An 18,698-nucleotide genomic window follows, 5' to 3' on the forward strand; every position below is an offset into this window, starting at 1 on the left:
ACTAAATTTCACGAGAAATTTCTTAGATACCATGCGCACAGAACTACGGCCGAATGGCTATCGAGAAAGTAATTTCTGTTTTTATTTATATTTTGATATCCGACAGCTCTGCTGATGTACAGGGAGACTCAAAAGTCATTTTAAATTCTTCAAACATAAAATGACTATCAATATGGCATTTATAGTCAATAGTTATACTACCAAACAAGCAGGTTATCACTTTGCCCCCATGACCAATTTACCCCCACTACCCCTACAAGGAGTGAGAGCTCAACTGAATACAAAAAACCTTGTTGGACATCAGCACCGCGCCGCATTCTGAGGACTGGAATTTGTCATTGTGATTATTCAGTTGAATTGATTTGGGGCTGTTCATTTCTCAATTTATATTCGGATTGCTCCAAACAAAGGCTCAATAAGTAATAGACACAGATGTTTAGCGTTGCTCATAATTTGTATTTATTTCACGGTATCAGTAGAACAATGTTTCTATTCCGGTACTATTATGCTCTCCCCCAAGCACATATCGCTAAACTGCATTTTTAACAAGTCGATAGATCTCCTCAATAGCTGCTCACTGCTGGTCATGCATTCAATGTACGCTGTTCGCAGTCCCTCCAAACTAACTTTCAAATTAATAAGCGCTTGATGTGATGAACTAGATACCGACTCCGGCACACTATCCAGTGCTTCCCACTTCAAGTCCAATTTGGCGATGATATTCTGAGGGGTGTAAAACACGTTCTCACCACGGAACACGTCCAAAATCCGTAACTCGCCCATCAGAGCATCTTGGGCCCCTATTCTGTTGTAGAATTGATTCTTAAATCCATTGAATAGCTCATCCACTCTGCTGATGCAGTTTGTGAAGCCAACGCCAGCCAGATTGATGTCCATCTCCAGACTCGTGTTCAGGAAGTTGAGACAAGTTCTGTCTACGGTGAAGGGTTGATTGGCTATTTGGAAGTGCATCCCGGATTCCTGGAGGATCGCATCCAGCATAAAATCCTCTTTGATCAATATGATGTCGTGGTGGAAGTTGCCGATGAGTCCCGTCGCATTTTTGCGCACGTCTGCCAGTTCCGACCCACCCAATGCGGTCGAGTTGGAATATTTACCAGCAACCTGTCTGAACTTGCCAATAACGTCCTGGGAGAGCTGTCTGTTTGTAGCCTGGACAATGCTCAGCATTGCACCAACGACGATTGCAAGTTTCATTTTGGTACGAGTTCTGATCGCAACTGTTCAGTGTACTATGACTACAGCTTTCGAACTGCCTGAACGTTGAAACAGAAGCTGCAGAGTATATAAATAGATTACAAGGGATAATCTGTTTACTTTATTCCACAGTGAAATGCAGTAGGAAGAAAAACATGGGAACAAACTAACGTCACAATTCTTGGAATCAACAGCTTTGGCGTAGCTCGACCAAGGTCAATACGAAACTACCGCATCCGCCCTGCGCAACACAATATTTAAACCAGATGAACTTCATCTTCGGAATATCATCTTTTCGCAGCTTTTGTTCCATTTTATTTTATCGTACGTTTCACATTGTACGACAAGCAACCCGACAGAATAATTTATGATTTCAGGAACCGTTATCTTGGTGAACTGTGCGTTTGTTTGTTGCTCTGTTGAGTTTCAACGAGAAGAGTGAAGTGCCTGGCCAAAGCTGAGCAAAATCCTTACGGTATCTTTAAGCGATCGATAATTTCGAACTACGGAGAAATAAACTGCAGATATTGCTCGACAACCGGTGTTCAATGTTTCCATATCTGAAAACTAGCTCTTGAATTCAACATGCATGATCTTTAGACCAATTGCTTAAATCGGGTACATATAGTACTCTCCGTTGAACATAAGACAGTATTAGTGAAATTCCCTGTAAATCTCATGTGACGCCGATAGATTGCCTGTGATTTGCACTCTACACCATCCATCGTTATCTAGATAAGTACTATAAGATTGTCGAGTGGCATCATATTTGACCATAATTCTTCATCGTCATCGATCAATCTTAGCAGATGGGGTTCTAAAGCCCAAAACGAAATTGTGCATACGAATTTGACTCGCGTGCCATTTAGAACTATTTGTCTTAGTTTGTGCAGCTGAAGGTGAGTAGTTTTTTGGACCTTATATAATTTACGAGTAACTGTGATCGCAGCATGTCCCTCCCTTTGAGTTTTAATTGGTTTTGCATTGACCGAAACGAGTGGCTGATTCACTGTCTATCAAATTGTGCCGTTTTATTTCGATCGATTCATTCATTCACAATTCATTTTCTCAAACGAACAATTGGCATGTTCTCTAAGCCCCATTTTCTATAAAGTTTGAAATATTTTTTTTTACATTTAAAATATGGATTTTTTCAAGAAAAAATAAAATATTTCAATATAAGGGCGAAAGACAATTATCTATTATATGTATAGTGGAGTATAAATAGTGATTTTTGAAGATTTTAATTGAATTCTCACCAGGACTTGTTCAAAATGATACTGCACCAATACTAAGAAAGATAGAAGTTGGATGTCAAAGAACAAATTGTAGAGCGGTGAGAGAGCTTCAACATTGACTGCCACGTCAGTCACCGGTGACTAACACCGAGTTTTCGCTCAGGCTGCGTCTGTCACCGGTGACTGATAATGTAACATATGATAATAAATAACTAATATAAGCATACAAAAATACCTTTCACTACGATAAGAAACGTGGGCCCTAATATTGGGTTGGGGAAAAAGAAATGTCGTATATTGTCAATATACGGCAACACTTAAACATATCTTGTGTTGTACTTATCTCATCGGGTCATACTATACGGCTATTTAAAGACGACAATTTGTGCTACAAGTGTCGTTTTGACATTGTTGTGATTGTCCTTTTCAGTCTCAAGTTATAGCGCGTCAAAGATGGAGTCCACCAAGCAAGAAATTCGCCATATTTTACGTTTTTACTACCTACGATGTAAAACTGCAACGAAGGCGGTCGAAAAAATTCGTGTAGTTTATGGACCCGATACTGTAACGATTCGCACAGCACAGCGTTGGTTTGATCGATTTCGTTCTGTAGTGGCTGTCGAAGATACACCCCGTACTGGTAGGCCAATCGTCGTGGAAACCGATAAAATCATTGAAATCATTCAAGTAGACCGGCATGTGAGCACTCGGTCGATTGGCCAGGAACTGGGTATAGACCATAAAACCGTTTGGAACCATTTGCAGAAGATTGAATTCCAAAAAAAAAAAGCTGGATGTATGGGTGCCACACGAGTTGACGCAAAAACATCTTTCAGACCGAATCAACGCCTGCGATGCACTGTTGAAACGGAACGAACTCGACCCATTTTTGAAGAATATGGTGACTGGTGATGAAAAGTGGATCACGTACGACAACCTGAAGGGGGAGTATAATGAAGTTGCAACAAAATTGCGAATAAAACGGTGCATATTTGACTTAAATTGGATAATTTTAAGTATGTTAAATAAAGCGTCAAATTTCGATCAGAAAAACGACATTTCTTTTTCCCCAACTCTATATATTTAAAAAATTTCCATAGAGTCGCTACAAAACCGTGGCACTCATCGTGTTAATCTAGTTGATAGAATCAATCAAGTTTATTATGCATTATTGGGATAAAATTGATAATAACACATAAAAAACCACTAACTTTTAACTTTCTCACTTCCAAATGTTGTTTAAAAGTTTAAATGAGATATTTCCCAACTGTAGCATGTACTAAATGTTCTTATCATTCAAATGGAAGCAACAAAGTTGTGCTACATAGCGTACTTTTTGAAGTAGAGCCAGCTAAATAACTCTGTCATTGTTGAAATTCGAACATCTGCGTAGAACTATTTTTTATCATCAAATATGAACCTCTATATCACCTCCTGAAAAATTCGGGATGTATGTAATTTTCTCAAGGAATTTTATGACTTTAAGAGATTGAATCAAAAATAAAATTATTTCCCTATACTAAAAAAACAAAAACGTATATAGAACAATTAAAAATGTCTATCCTATTATATGTAGTGAAAACGAATTGGAAACTGTATATAATGGAGTCCGCCCTGTATTTCGAAAGGGACGATAATGTTCGGCCATTCGTTCAGTCTGATCGAATGGTTTTTAGTGTTAGGGTGTACAATTATCAAGAACGTGTATTTTTCGTTAATTGGTATTACTCGAGCAACCGAAGCCTTCATGAAACTTTGTCCTCTTATGGTAAGAATTTCAACATTTCACGTCATCGATTACTTCCTCTGGGAGTACGTGAAGAACCGTTGCTATGTTAATAAGCCACAAAATTTGGAGGAACTTAATGAAGAAATAACTCGGATTTTCAACAGCATCGAAGTCGTAATGTTAGAGTTTTGCATGAAGAATTTTGTTCACTTTTAAAACGCATTATCGAAAAAATGGGTGATCACATTGTTTTTTTTAAATCGGTTCAATTTTGTTATTAAAATTTGTTGCGTGAGCGTTTAATCCGAAAGACCCTGTATCATTATCTAAAGTTTTTTTCAAATATACTATATTTCTATTTTGACTTATGGGAGGACTCCTGCTGGAAGATCGAAAAAATCGAATTTTTGTTTCTTGCATTTTTGGGAAGCTTATGCTCCGAGCCGGAATTGAGCAATGTGAAAGGACCCAGACAAACGTAAGGACATACCAGCGTCTGAATAGCTTCGACAGAGCTAGAACTATCCGCTACAATGTAATAGTGTTCAACAGGTCGTGAGTAGGGTTACCATATCTACAGAGTAATCTGTATTTCTACAGATTTTTTAGACTTTTCCAAACCAAGAATCTGTAGATTTTTTAGGTTTTATACAGAATTTACAGATTTTTCAACGTTGCAATAATATTTACGGAATTATGTTAATAATATTTTTCCCATCTCACCTATTTTATTCACATGGCGTTATAATAAATATATAACACTGTTTATATTTTACTTACGAAAGCACAAACAATGTAAATTTCATAGATGCGCTCATACTGTCAAGACAATTCATTTCCTTAGAAAGTTTATTTTTTCAAGATTGAAAATTTTTAAGAGAAGCATCGAGACGTTTTGACACAGGATATAAAATATATAAACAAGATAACGGTCGCCTGACGAAAGTTGTCCAATTTTGATTGCTTTATGCTGAGACATTTCATGATGATTTCATGATTCATGACGTTTTTGCACCAATCGATTTGGACACTCCAAACAAAATCCTATAGTCAAAATGTTAAAATAGCGTTGGAAATAAAGCTTCTAATTTCCCATATATTTTTGTTGACCCGAGGCGCTTCCCTAACACGGACTAGAAAATCAATGTCCATATTACAAAAAAAAATATAGGAGGTTGTGTTCAAGACACGACCACATTGTTGACGTAGAACTACGCTGTAGTTTAATTCAAGTCGCTTGTTTATAACTGCGGATATTATTTTATAATGCTACGAAAATTGTGAAATAACCATTCTACCAGTTGGGTCGCCCTGAAATGTTTTTTTTATTGTAGAATCATTTGACGATAATTGTTTGATGATTCATTCTTGTGCTCGCAGAACAATACATGCTCGAGATAAGAGCAGCTGTCATCCTAAGTGGAGAAAGTTTTGCTACTGGCAAGCGAAACCAAATCACATACAAAATTTCAGATCGACATTTACCTTCTTGGTGACTAAATAAACGAAATAAACTCTATCTGTTAATCTCAACAACCCCGAAAAGAGTAGCACTGCTTCATTATGATCAAGTTAAACGCAAATGCAATCATAGTTGAAAGCAGTTTTGCGACTGGCACGCGAGCCCAAATAAGTTAATAACTTGATATAACTTATTGAATAACTTGGTATTCCCCAAATAATTTTTTGGTGCACAACCTATACACCTGCTTCACCCTAGCATTGATGACAGAAAACAAACAATGTTAACTGCTTGTAAAAAGGCTGAATATTTGCCTTAGCAGAGATTCATTACCAATACCCTAGCGTAAATATTTCCTTCCCGGTATCTCTCCTCCTTGTTTATATTTATCATCACGACTGCATAATTTGCAAAACCACACAATCGTCAATCATAGCATTAAAAAGTTAGGCGATTGTTGCATCGTTACAGGGCCAATGCACACGGGAGCAATTACAAATGGGGTTTCAGCGTAGCGAAGATGCACTATTTTTACGTACGGGTTATGAAGCACGCACGTACGCATACAAATAGCAACTTAATATATACACAAGGATTTGCGCTCTTCTCTTCAAAAGTCCTTTCTGTTAATATTGCCAGTCGGATTAGCTTAGCTACCATTTTTTGTGGAGAGAGTTTTCCTACCATCATGCGAAACCAAATCACTGACAAAATTCCAGAACATTTATTTTCTTGGTGGGCTGACGATAGCCTAGCTTGATGATTGAATTGAATTGTGTAGCTCAGAACATTAATGCAATGGCGTCAATTTAATGCAATAATTGCAATGCCAGAGGCATCAGCGAGTGAGTAATTTGGTCGCGTCCACAGCTCAATCCGAAACGAAGACATATGATGACACAAAACAAGGAAGAATTTTGCTTTGAATACAGAACGATACTGAAAGTTTGCCTTCCTTCCTTGCTTGAGAATTTGAACTTCTTCAGTTCATTCGTTTCTAACCTTCAAAAAGGCCCTTGGAAAACTTTACTTTATCCATAATATTACTCCTCCTCCTAATATTACTCCCCCACTCCGGCTCACCAGCAACGATGTTATTCAGTCGATTTCCTCACGAAGAATGAAAGTTTGCCTCAGCGAGATGCACTGTTTATACTCTAGGTAAATATTCACCTTCGTTCTTCTTCTTTTCCTCTGTTCACGGTTACTTTACATCTTACGATTTCCCCTTCGTTGCTCGTCGATAAGTTGCTCGTTATTGACAGCTTTGTTCGGGAAAGCACACAAATGGACAGAACAAATGTATGAGGAAGTGGGAATGCTTCCAATTTTCATCAATTTAAACCATATACAGACTATGGGATTGTAATGTATAGCATATCGAACAAATCTTAGGGAATTTCCGATTCGTTTGGTATGTAAATCGCCGAAATCCGTTCGCGGCAAAAATAGTTATTAACGTTTACTTTATTTCATAAAAACGTGACCTGTTTTCTGTCATAATTAATGACGTAGTTCTACGTTAAAAACACATTACGGTATAAACATTTATAGTTTATACAGCTCGAAACGCAAATATGCAATAATGCCCGTTTTTGAAAAACTGTTTTTGATGAAACTAAAGTGTTAAGCGCATTTTAAATGATACCACATGACAATTTAAGAGTGTTTTTTGTGTCAGTGTCATTTTATCTGTCATTTTTGTTGTCAAAAAATCGTGAAAATAAAGCTAAAACTATGCATTAAAATAGGACTTATGAACTTGTTACATATTTCAATACAGATTTTTTGAGAAACAACTAGGATAAAAAGATTTTTATTATGGCAACCCTGGCCGTGAGGTGACGCTGTCCAGCGCCCAGTGAATCATTCGTCCCCTTGCCCCTGCGGAACCCATATTGTGTATCTGAGAGTAGGCCATTTATTTCAATTCATCGATCGAGGCGATATTTTCTCCAACAATTCCCGAATACAAAACAGCATTGCTATTGGGCGGTACAAATTGAAGTCGGACGCGGGTTTTCCAGGTTTTTGAATAGCTATGACTCGTACTTGTCTCCAACCATCCGGAACAATATTTTCCAGAAACTCCAGAAACTTATTGTATAAATTCAACAAGCGATATTTCGCCACAACGGGGAGGTTTTTCAACAAGTTAAACTTAATTCTATTCGATCCTGGAGCGGAATTGTTACCAGAAAGGAGAGCAAGAGAGAAATCTACCATCGAAAAGTCGGAATCAAGATCGCACTTATCTTGTGGTATATCTCGAACAATTTTTAACACAGGAGCGGAATCAGTACAAACCTTCCGTGCAAAATTAAAAATCCATCGATGTGATTATTCTTCGCTTTCATTCGTTGAGAAACGATTTCTCATGTTTCGAGCCACTTTCCATATTTTTTTCATTGACGTTTCTCGTGGCGAAAGTCGTTAATAAGCACGTTTTTTTCCTTTGATCAAGTTTTTAAATTGATTATCAAGGTCTAAATACGTTTTCGAAAAGTTTTGAATGTGTTCGATTTTTTTACATAAAACCTGGAACACTGACTATTCCACCAAGGATTAAGAGGCCGTCGGCGAATGGTGGTACCTGGGATGGGTTTCGTTTGAGCGCGAACTGCGAGATCAGGAGCGAGCTCCAGGAGAGTTGAAGTATCCCAAGATCAACCATGGAAGAAGTGAGCACATGTCAGCAAGCTGTATCTGGCTAACTGTAACATTCGCAGGCCAGTACAAGTTGACAATACAGAGGTATTTGCCTCTGATATTTGCATGACAAGCAACAGTTTCGATCCCCCCAATAGGTGGAAGGTCAATTCGAAAAATATGAGAGGCAGCCAAGTTTAGAACAAGGCAAAATCTTCACAATTGAAGTTATGAATTAAAAATTTTATATATCCAATTTAGGGATAAGACTACGACAATTCCACTGTTAAACAGCGATATCTCCGACCTCTCTATTTAAATTAGACATCGAGAGAAATAATCATTGCGAGGAGGGACCATGTTTGCATCAATTGCTGCAAAATTGTCTTTAATACTGGAAGCATTGCGGTAACAATGGTTCTGATGGAGTCGGGAACATTAAAGCACATGAAGATTTGATCCACAATGTCAGTCAACTTTATAAATCCCGATTGGAAGTAGAACTTGACGGAAAACGGGGACAATTGGGGTTTTTGATGTCCCCTCGAATGCTGGATCATTCGAGTGTGAACTATTCCCACCGAAGCCAGGAGAAACCTGATTTTGCTCGTCCGTTGCACTCGATTTTTTAGTGAAGCTAACATGGGCTATCGCCGAAGGGACTTATGCATGAATTTTGGGAGCAGTCATTTTGTGCGCCAGGGATTCTCTTGGAAATAAACGGTTTGCTCCCGTTAGCTGTGTCCGCTTCCATCTCGTCAACTGACAACGTGACGAAGACATCATGTATGTTGATTGGTTGGTGTTCTTGAGCCAGTGGAGAAGCGCCCTTCATAATTTCCGCAAAAGTGCGCTCCGAGCGTTCCTTCAAAGAGCACTTTTGTTTATCCCGGCGCCTCTTGTATGTTTCATAAGCTGAGAGCACGTGTGGGGATACCCCGCAATGTGGTCACTTATGCTCAGTCGCACTGCAGGCACGGCGCTCCTTGTTGGCGCAATAAGCAGCTGTATGTTCAACCGACTTGCATTTATTGCAAGCCATGGGCTTTGCCACGAAGAGTCACACCGATAATCTCAATTTGTCCACCATAACGTGGTCAGGAAGGGCGAAAAGAGCAAAAGTTACTCGAACCGAGTCGGACGGCGAGAATTTTGCATTTCCCTTCTCCTGGGAAACATGATGGCAATCCAAAATTTGAACTTGCATCTAAGCAAGCTTTTTAAATCTGCCATCTCCTTTTTTTATTAATTGGTTAGTCTGACCAGTTTCTGTAATCACGCCCGAAATTTTCTACGTTATGAAAAGTTACGTACACGCGATATTCTAATACGAACTGCTTTTCGACAACAATCTCGTTAGCTTGCTTCCGATCGACCACGACAACACGCAGTTTGTTCGGTGTAACCTCGCAAATTTCGACCACAGAAGAATAATTTTCTGACAGATCTTTCATGATCTGAATGACATTGAGTGATTTTCCGTTTGATTCGGGCCGGAAGAAAACAACCCACGGGCCGGTTCCAGGTGCATTTTCCGGATAGATCTTAACACATGAAGCAGAAGCAACGGAAGAGAAAAACAAGGACAAAGGTTGAGTGGGAACGGTGACAATAGGGGTTGGAGACGAGGTAGATGGTTGAGCGCGATCGGAAGCAACAGATGAAGAATGCGGGAGTTGGGTTAAAGTGGATGGTTTAGGGGATTGAGAGGAGAGGGTTGCGGTTTTTTTTCGAGGGGGGCTTTTTGAGGTGGGATGACTCTTCTTCGGAAGTAACATCTTCAGAAGTGGTATTTCGCTTGAGCGATGTTCCTGCTGCTGTTCGCACAACTAAAGGGGTGTCTTTAGTTTCGGAGTCAGAGGTCTCCAGGAAACTTTCCTCGCCCTTCTGCCATGATTATGCGGCAGTCAAATATTGTAATATTATTTTTAGCAAATCCATAAATCTATCGAATCTTAAAAATTATTGATTCTTAGATACCTAAACGCACCCACCGGTGCAGCTGAATTTGTCGCTCGGTTGATCGCCAAAAATCGTGAAAACCAAAAGCCAGCTGCTTTGACAGTCTTAGCTGAGGTAAACTTTTCTTCTCCTACTGTTATCGCGGACACTATATCTAATTCACGAGCGACACCAACAAGCACCGATGCGGAAAAAACAACAGCACTAACGGTATCCGATCACGCTAACGAGAACGTACGCAGATCGCGTGCGACTTCTCGAAGCTGTCGGCGTGGAATGATTAGTAGTTAGTGGAGATTTTTTTATGCAAAATGAAATTCCTTGAATTTATTCACTGGTATTCACACAAGACTGGTTTGACAATTGCTGAAATTCTGCCTAAGCTTAATTTGCAATATCTCCTCTCTCCACAGTGTCCGTTCACACACACTGCTGTATTTGTTCTCCGCATTAGCATTTCAAGCAACAGATTCACAATGGTATTCGCAGTTGCTCTTTATTGACGGTACGGCTTGGGAAGCACATAAATGAGCAAAAACATGTATGGGAAAATGACAATGCTTCTAACTTTCATCGATTCAAACCATTTACAGACTAGGTGATTTAAATGTATGGCAAATCAAGTAAATCTAAGAGAATTTCCGATTCGATTGAAATGCAAATAATTGAGGTTCGTTCGCAGTAAAAAAAGTTATTAATGTTATTTCATAAAAACGTGACATGTTTTCTCATTTGATAAACTTACTAAAAAAAACTATAGTCACGTGAAAACCAATAATATTACTCAACGATACTACTGTGAGACCACATAAATATATTTACATAATATAAAGTATTATGTAAATAATATGGTTGGTAAATGACTGGACTAAGCGTACCATCGGTACTTCGCGTACCTGCAGGCATAAAATAGACCCCATTCGTGGTCCTTAGCTTCCTGTCCAGTAACTCCTATCCCTACCTCCCCGTGGTGCCGGCTGGGGTACGAGTAACCATAGTGAAGATCGGGTAACCATGTTAGGGGCGGCTGATCACTGTCTTCGTGCCAGTGGGGACTCTAAAAAGAGCTGTGCACGACGGTTCTCCGGCGAGACAGGGGGTTGGTGCAGGCCCTGCAAGCCATCCGTAAAAATAAAACGCACAGGAAAATTCACAAAGAAATTCGAGACAGGACAATCGGACTAGAACACGCAAAGAACACGGACTAGAGATTGGAAACTCGGAACATGGAACTGCAAGTCTCTCAATTTTCTTGCGAGTACCCGAATTCTTTCGGAAATATTGAGAGCCCGCTATTTCAACATCGTAGCACTGCAGGAGGTGTGCTGGAAAGGTTCGATGGTGCGATCGTTCCATGCTAGATATACCATCTATCAGAGCTTCGGCAACACACACGAGCTGGGTACAGCTTTCATCGTGATGGGGGAGATGCAAAAACGGGTGATTGGTTGGTGGCCGATCAATGAAAGAATGTGCAGATTGAGGATGAGAGGCCAATTCTTCAATATCAGCATTATCAACGTCCACAGCCCCCATCTAGCGAGCACCGATGACGATAAAGAAGAATTCTACGCGCAGCTAGAGCGTGAATACGAACGCTGCCCAAAACACGACATCAAAATCGTCATCGGTGATTTGAACGCTCAGGTCGGCCAGGAGGAGGAATTCAGACCGGTAATTGGTATGTTCAGCGCCCATCAGCGAACCAACGAAAACGGCCTAAGACTTATCGACTCCGCTGCCTTCAAGAACATGGCCATACGTAGCACCTTCTTCCAGCACAGCCTCCAATACCGTTACACCTGGAGATCACCACAGCAAACAGAAACACAAATTGACCACGTTTTGATCGACGGTCGGCACTTCTCGGATATCATCGACGTCAGAACCTATCATGGCGCTAACATCGATTCAGACCACTACCTGGTGATGGTCAAACTGCGTTCTAAACTGTCAGTCGTCAATAACATACGACACCAGCGCTCACCACGGTACCACCTACGACGACTACAGGAGCCGAACGTTGCTGCAACATTCTCGCAGCGTCTTGAAGCTGCGTTACCGGGGGTAGACGAACTGGATGCTGTTCCCCTCGATGAATGCTGGAACTCCTTAAAATCAGCAATTAGCAGCACAGCAGAGACCGTCATCGGGTATGAACAACGAGGACAACGGAACGAATGGTTTGACGACGAGTGCTGAGCGCTCCTGAACAAGAAGGATGTAGCACGCGCAGCCATGCTGCAACGAGCGACTCAACAAAACGTGGAACGATACAGACTGAAACGAAGGCAGCAAACACATCACTTTCGGGAAAAAAAGCGCCGCCTGTAAGAGAAAGAGTGTGAGGAGATGGAGCTGCTTTATCGTTCTCGAGAATCGCGGAAGTTCTTCAAGAAACTAAACGCCTCGCACAAAGGCTTTGTGCCGCGGGCCGAAATGTGCAGAAACAAGGAAGGAGGCATCTTGACGAACGAACGCGAGGTGATCGAAAGGTGGAGGCAGCACTACGATGAACACCTAAACAGCGCGCAGACAGGAGACCAAGACGGCGTTGAGGAGGACTACACCGGTGCAATGAACAATGACGACGTACCACCCCCGACGATGGGTGAAGTTAAGGAGGCCATTAATCAGCTCAAGAACCATAAAGCAGCTGGTAAGGATGACCTCGTAGCGGATCTCTTCAAGGGAGGTCCGAGAAAACTTGTAAAGTGTATGCACCGGTTGATAGTCAGGATCTGGGACACAGAACAGCTACCGGAGGAGTGGAAGGACGGGGTAATCTGCCCCATCTATAAAAAAGGCGACAAGTTGGATTGTGGGAACTATCGTGCCATCACAATCCTGAATGGTGCCTACAAAATGTTGTCTCAGATCCTCTTCCGCCGCCTATCGCCAATAGTAAGTAGATTTGTGGGAAGTTATCAGGCCGGATTCATGCCCGGTTGCTCGACGACGGACCAGATTTTTACACTGCGGCATATCCTCCAAAAGTGCCGCGAGTATCAGGTCCCTACACACCACATCTTCGTCGACTTCAAGGCCGCATATGATACAATCGACCGACGACAGCTATGGAGGATCATGGATGAACACGGCTTTCCCCGAAAGCTGACAAGACTGATTCAGTCAACGATGAACGGTGTGCGGTGCAGTGAGCGGATCTCAGGTGATCTGTCGGAATCATTTGAGACTCACAGGGGACTTCGACAAGGCGATGGAATCTCCTGTCTGCTCTTCAACGTGGCGCTGGAAGGTGTTATGCGGAGAGCGGGCTTCAACATGCGGGGCACGATTTTCAAAAAGTCTAGTCAGTTTATCTGCTTCGCCGACGACGTGGACATAATCGGAAGAACACATGCGACGGTAGTCGACTTGTATACCCGACTGAAACACGAAGCAGGGCTGATTGGGCTTGGGATCAATGCGTCTAAGACTAAATACATGCTAGCTGGAGGGACTGATCGCAACAGAGTTCTTCTTGGTAGTAGTGTTGTGATCGACGGCGACGAGCTCGAGGTGGTAGAGGAACTTGTCTACCTTGGCTCGTTGATAACAACTGACAACAACAACAGCCGTGAAATTCAAAGACGCATTGTCAGTGGAAGTCGTGCCTACTATGGGATCCGCAAATCCTTGAAGTCCAACAAACTCCGACCCCGTACGAAGTGTACCATGTACAAATCCCTAATTCGACCGGTTGTTCTCTATAAGCACGAAGCATGGACGATGCTTGAAGAGGACTCACAAGCGCCGAGTGCTCAGAACAATATACGGTGGTGTACAGGAAAGCGGAGTATGGAGAAGGAGAATGAACCACGAACTGGCGCAACTCTACGGCGCACCCAGCATTCAGAAAGTCGCCAAGGCTGGACGAGTGCGATGGGCAGGGCATGTTGCAAGAATGCCGGACAGCAGCCCTGCAAAGATGGTGTTCGCATCGAATCCGGTAGGAACAAGAAGGAGAGGAGCCCAGCGAGCGAGGTGGTTGGACCAGGTGGAGCAGGACTTGGCAAGAATCGGTGCAGCCGGGAGTTGGAGAACTGCAGCCATGGAGAACTGCAGCTAATCTCTCAATGAGATGTAGTATCATTATAAATAAATAAATGTAAGTAATATATTTATTCTTTGATTTGATAACAACTAGTACATATGGCATTCAATATTCCTTTGGGACACTCAAACCAATAAGTAGGATTTTTGAGAAATTATACCAAATGCTCAAATGATATTTTTCTCCACATTATCAGTGCACACTGAAGTCTAACTATCTATTATTGAATTCGGCTAGGAAGATGTTCCCGAAATCGAATCAGAACTATCCGAACGGAATGAATTTTACATTCTGCAATCCGTTCGCCTCAAATCCAATCTAGGTTAGGCAAATGTTAGACAAATTTGCCACGTAATTCGATATTGACGATTTCGTGCTTCGTGTTCCTTTTCTGTGAAGCGGAAATGGGACTGAATTTATGGGTGCAATGAACACACTTTTTTAGAATAAAATTTATGGATGAAAGTAAACTGCAATAGGGATGAGTCAAAAAAAAATATAACTTAAACGAAAAATATGAGAGCAAATTGTGAGCGGATTGACGAGATTTGTTCGTTAGAATATTGATAATCTCTCATATGACTTTTATCAATATGTGAGCAATTAGTAGCATAATGTCATTCTAATTCGATTATTTCAACAAAATTCGCGGTGGGCCCAACAAAAATTACCAATAAAGCTGCCAAACCAAAGCAATGTGTTAATTGTGATTAAAACGTTCAAACACAACTTAAATGGTAACAGGATAGCTGGTTCGGGTCGCAAGAATGGTTTTAAATATCCAGAAACCGCGAAGAAAGTAGCTTTCTTACAGAGAAATCCAAGACTCTCTAATCGTTAAATAGCGGTAAAACAGAATTGTAGTGAGAGAACAGCTCAGTGAATGAAAGCCAATGCAGGCACAAAAGAAGTCAAAGTTCCCAAAGAAGTTTCTGGTTTGGCAGGCGATTTGTAGTTGTGACGCCAAAAGCAAATCATTTGTGACCACTGGAAGTATAAATTCGAAAATTTATATTAAAGAGTGCCTACAAAAGCGTCTATTACCATTAATAAGGAAACACAATGTGTCTACATTCTTTTGACCAGATTTGGCTACATATCATTATGCCAATCCATCTAACTATCCTGAGCTTCGTCCGATTGAAAGATATTGGGCTTCAATTTAAAGAAATCTGAAGTCAATGAAGAGACGAACTTAAAATATTGCAGAATTTCATGGTAAGTGGAGCATCGCAGTCAAGAAGGTATCCGAAACTACAGTAAAGTCCCTAATGGAAGGCATACCTTTGAAGATAGAAGAGTTCCGCAAAAAATCAAAAGTGTAAATTGTATTACTATCAGAAATTGAATTTCCTTTTCAATTTGGTTTAGCTTTTTATAATAGCGTCATTGGTTTGGGAGTTACAGCTGTTTAAAGTTATGCATTCAAAAGTCAGAACTGCGTTTACGTATAAAAATAACACCAAGTAATAATTTTCACTTTTCGTTCCCTTGCTATAAATAGTAGAATAAGTTGAAATGTAAATACACTATAGATATACGAATAGATTTGAAAATTGAGTGTTCATCAACATTGTTACAATTTCCTTATATCCCATCCTTCTCCTGAAAATATGTCACCCTTCTAAACTCGAGTACACCGCGAGTAATCGGTTTCCCAGCTTACTAACCATAGATGTAAGAAAATTGTTTATATATATAGTTTTAAAATTATATTTAAGAATTCGGCTCCTTTAAACATAAGTAACTGAACCTGTGAAAATAAACGAATTAATAAAAAAAATAATTTTCATTCAAATTTTAATAATCTAGGGTTGATTTCGGGCCTGCTAAAATGACAGAGAGTAAATTGGGTCACAAGTACGGATGAATTATTTGATCGTTTGTTTTGCGTCAAGACAGTGTCCGACAGTTACATAGTTCGATTGGATTTAAGTCGAGCGAATTGCAGAATGCAAAAGTCATTTTCAACCGAATCGTAAAATTCGATCAAGTTTCAAATTCGTCCGGATTCCAGCATAAGGGTGATTATGATTTCCAGTAGACATTGATAAAATTCAGCGTATTTCCTAAAACTCTATATCTGTTCGTTGTACATACATTTATTACACATATTTTATTCCCAAGATTCCGAATAATAATGAAAAGCGTGGTTATATATCTTCTACATAGTACAGGCGAATAAGTTGCTTTTTCCAAGAAGTAACAATAAAACTGCGTCTATTTGCGTTTTTTTTTTTCAGCAGCACGAAATTACCGCACACAATGCATTTCATTTGTTTGCTCCTTCTTCCGTATTGGTTCGAAGAACTGTGAACGAAAACGAACAAATAATGCCTGTGTCGAGATAACACTTTCAGAAATCATAAATTAATCTGCTAATCTACAAGACTGTGCACTGCAGATTATACGGAGCGTTAGACAAGATATATAAAATAGATGCTGTGACGGGGATATGTCAGTTTGAAACAGTCCAACTGCCGAATAGCAACAGTTACGGAAAATATTTTCCAACAAAGTAATACAAAATGAAGACAGTTCTTATCGTTGCTGCATTGGTGAGCGTTGCGTTTGCTCAACGACAATCTTCGAAGGATGTGATCACCACAGCCAGACAAGTTGCTGGTCTATATAACGATTTGGCAGATGGGATCAATTTCGAATTGGCCGAATCACGCCGTAACACCTCTGCTATTATAAGGAAATTCCTCAACGATACGATTTCAGTGAAAGAAAATTTCACGCTGAGTGCGATTAGCCAGGAAGGTATGCTCCACTTTCAGATTGCCAACCAAGCCGCTACCGTGGACAGACTATGCCTCAGTTTCGTGAATATGAGTTTGGAGATGAACATCAATCTAGCCGGTGTTGGATACACAAACTGCATCAACAGAGTGGATGAACAAAGCAATAACATCACGGGTCATTACAACCAGATTCTAGGCCTGCAAGAAGCTCTGATCGGCAATATAAGTATTTTTGATGTATTCCGTGGGGAGAACGTGTTCCACGCCCCTATCAATATTATCAACAAGTTGAACACCAAACGAACCCATCTGCAGGATATTATAAGCTCTGTAGCTGCTGATTTGCAACAAGTAGATGACCAATATGGCGCAGACTTCAAGGTTGTTCTTGCGGAATATGAGACATGCATGACCAAAGCCCAACAATTGCTACAGAGGGCCATCGAAATGAATGAACTTCAGATCACCGCAATTTGCTTGGGAACAAGAGTGAATGACGTACCGGCGTAAACGATGGAATATCCGGAAGTCATCCCGCACATAATTTTCACCGGCTTCAAAAATGATATGGTTGCCCAAGTCTTGAATCAATAAAGTATTTTTTTGCATTCAAAAATTAAGATTTTTATCCAATTAAACATACAATCCATGACAGTGAACATATACTCAAAAATTCATATTTCAAATCATCCCGATTTACGTTTGAACCCCCTCTACAAAGGAACGAGTATAAACATCAAATTATGATTAATCTCGTCTCATCAGCGAAAATTTCATCACGGTGCAAATTTATTCCGACAGGGAATGCTAATTTGGCGGGTGGCGTTTGAAACGATATTCCGGACATATGAATATACCTATGAAATGGAAGCTGCATAGGAATCGTGTCAACAATTATTTTGTTTTACACACGCTGCGGTAATTGCGGAATTTCCGACTGACATTATCAGATTAATGTCATTCCAACACCACGAATCCCCTGCTGTGATTAAATGTTTGTTCGAAACTGGTCAAAAGTTTTGCTTTTTATGTTTCAGGGTATCTATTTGACAGCTTCGTAATTAGCTGATGAACTTCTCGAAAATAAAAAGGAAGTGCGTTTGGCTGGTTTCATGGTGAATATCGACCGCCATAGGCATAATGGTACGAGGGAGACGAAAGTTTAACAAATAGAAAAAAAATATTGACACAAATTCCACCCCAAACACCATAGCGAGTGACAAGCTCAGAAGAATAATCGTCCTCCCTCCTAAGGTTTCGCTAGATTACCTGATAGAATACAAAAGGATCCAGCTAAGAATTTCCGCCTCGTTCAAAATGTGCACAGATAGATGATCTTGGTTTGTCCAATTTGGGCTGATTTTACGCAACTAATAAATGCAAATCGATTTTTCTTCATGAACATCACATATAATCAATACTAGTACGTTGTTGAGAAGCCCCAAGTCTCTAGTTGCTAATACTACCATGAATCGTTGAAACTACAATAGATCAAACTAGTGGTCGCAGTGGTACATTGCTCCTACAGAAGAAGAAGCGTTGAAATTATTCAAATCTTTTATGTTTTTTAACGATTTTCCTCAAGGAGGAATTATGATCATGGTTTGACCACCTCTGATCATGGTTTGCCCAAAAA

The 18,698-nt window shown here is 40.4% G+C and overlaps 2 protein-coding genes across 2 annotated transcripts in view; both read right to left on the reverse strand.

Moving 5' to 3' along the window:
• LOC129776014 (uncharacterized) overlaps window positions 1–18,698 on the reverse strand; it is a 143,322-nt gene that overhangs the window by 91,582 nt on the left and 33,042 nt on the right. The gene's annotated exons all lie outside the window — the stretch shown is intronic.
• LOC129776017 (uncharacterized) lies at window positions 436–1,463 on the reverse strand. The gene is made up of 2 exons (XM_055781383.1): window positions 1,390–1,463; window positions 436–1,296 (listed from the first exon to the last, which is right to left on the reverse strand). Exon 2 carries the CDS (start codon window positions 1,216–1,218, stop codon window positions 490–492), a length of 729 nt encoding a protein of 242 aa, XP_055637358.1. The 5' UTR covers window positions 1,219–1,296; window positions 1,390–1,463; the 3' UTR covers window positions 436–489.

This window comes from Toxorhynchites rutilus, chromosome 3 (assembly GCF_029784135.1).
Source record: "Toxorhynchites rutilus septentrionalis strain SRP chromosome 3, ASM2978413v1, whole genome shotgun sequence".
Classification (NCBI taxonomy): Eukaryota; Metazoa; Arthropoda; class Insecta; order Diptera; family Culicidae; genus Toxorhynchites; species Toxorhynchites rutilus.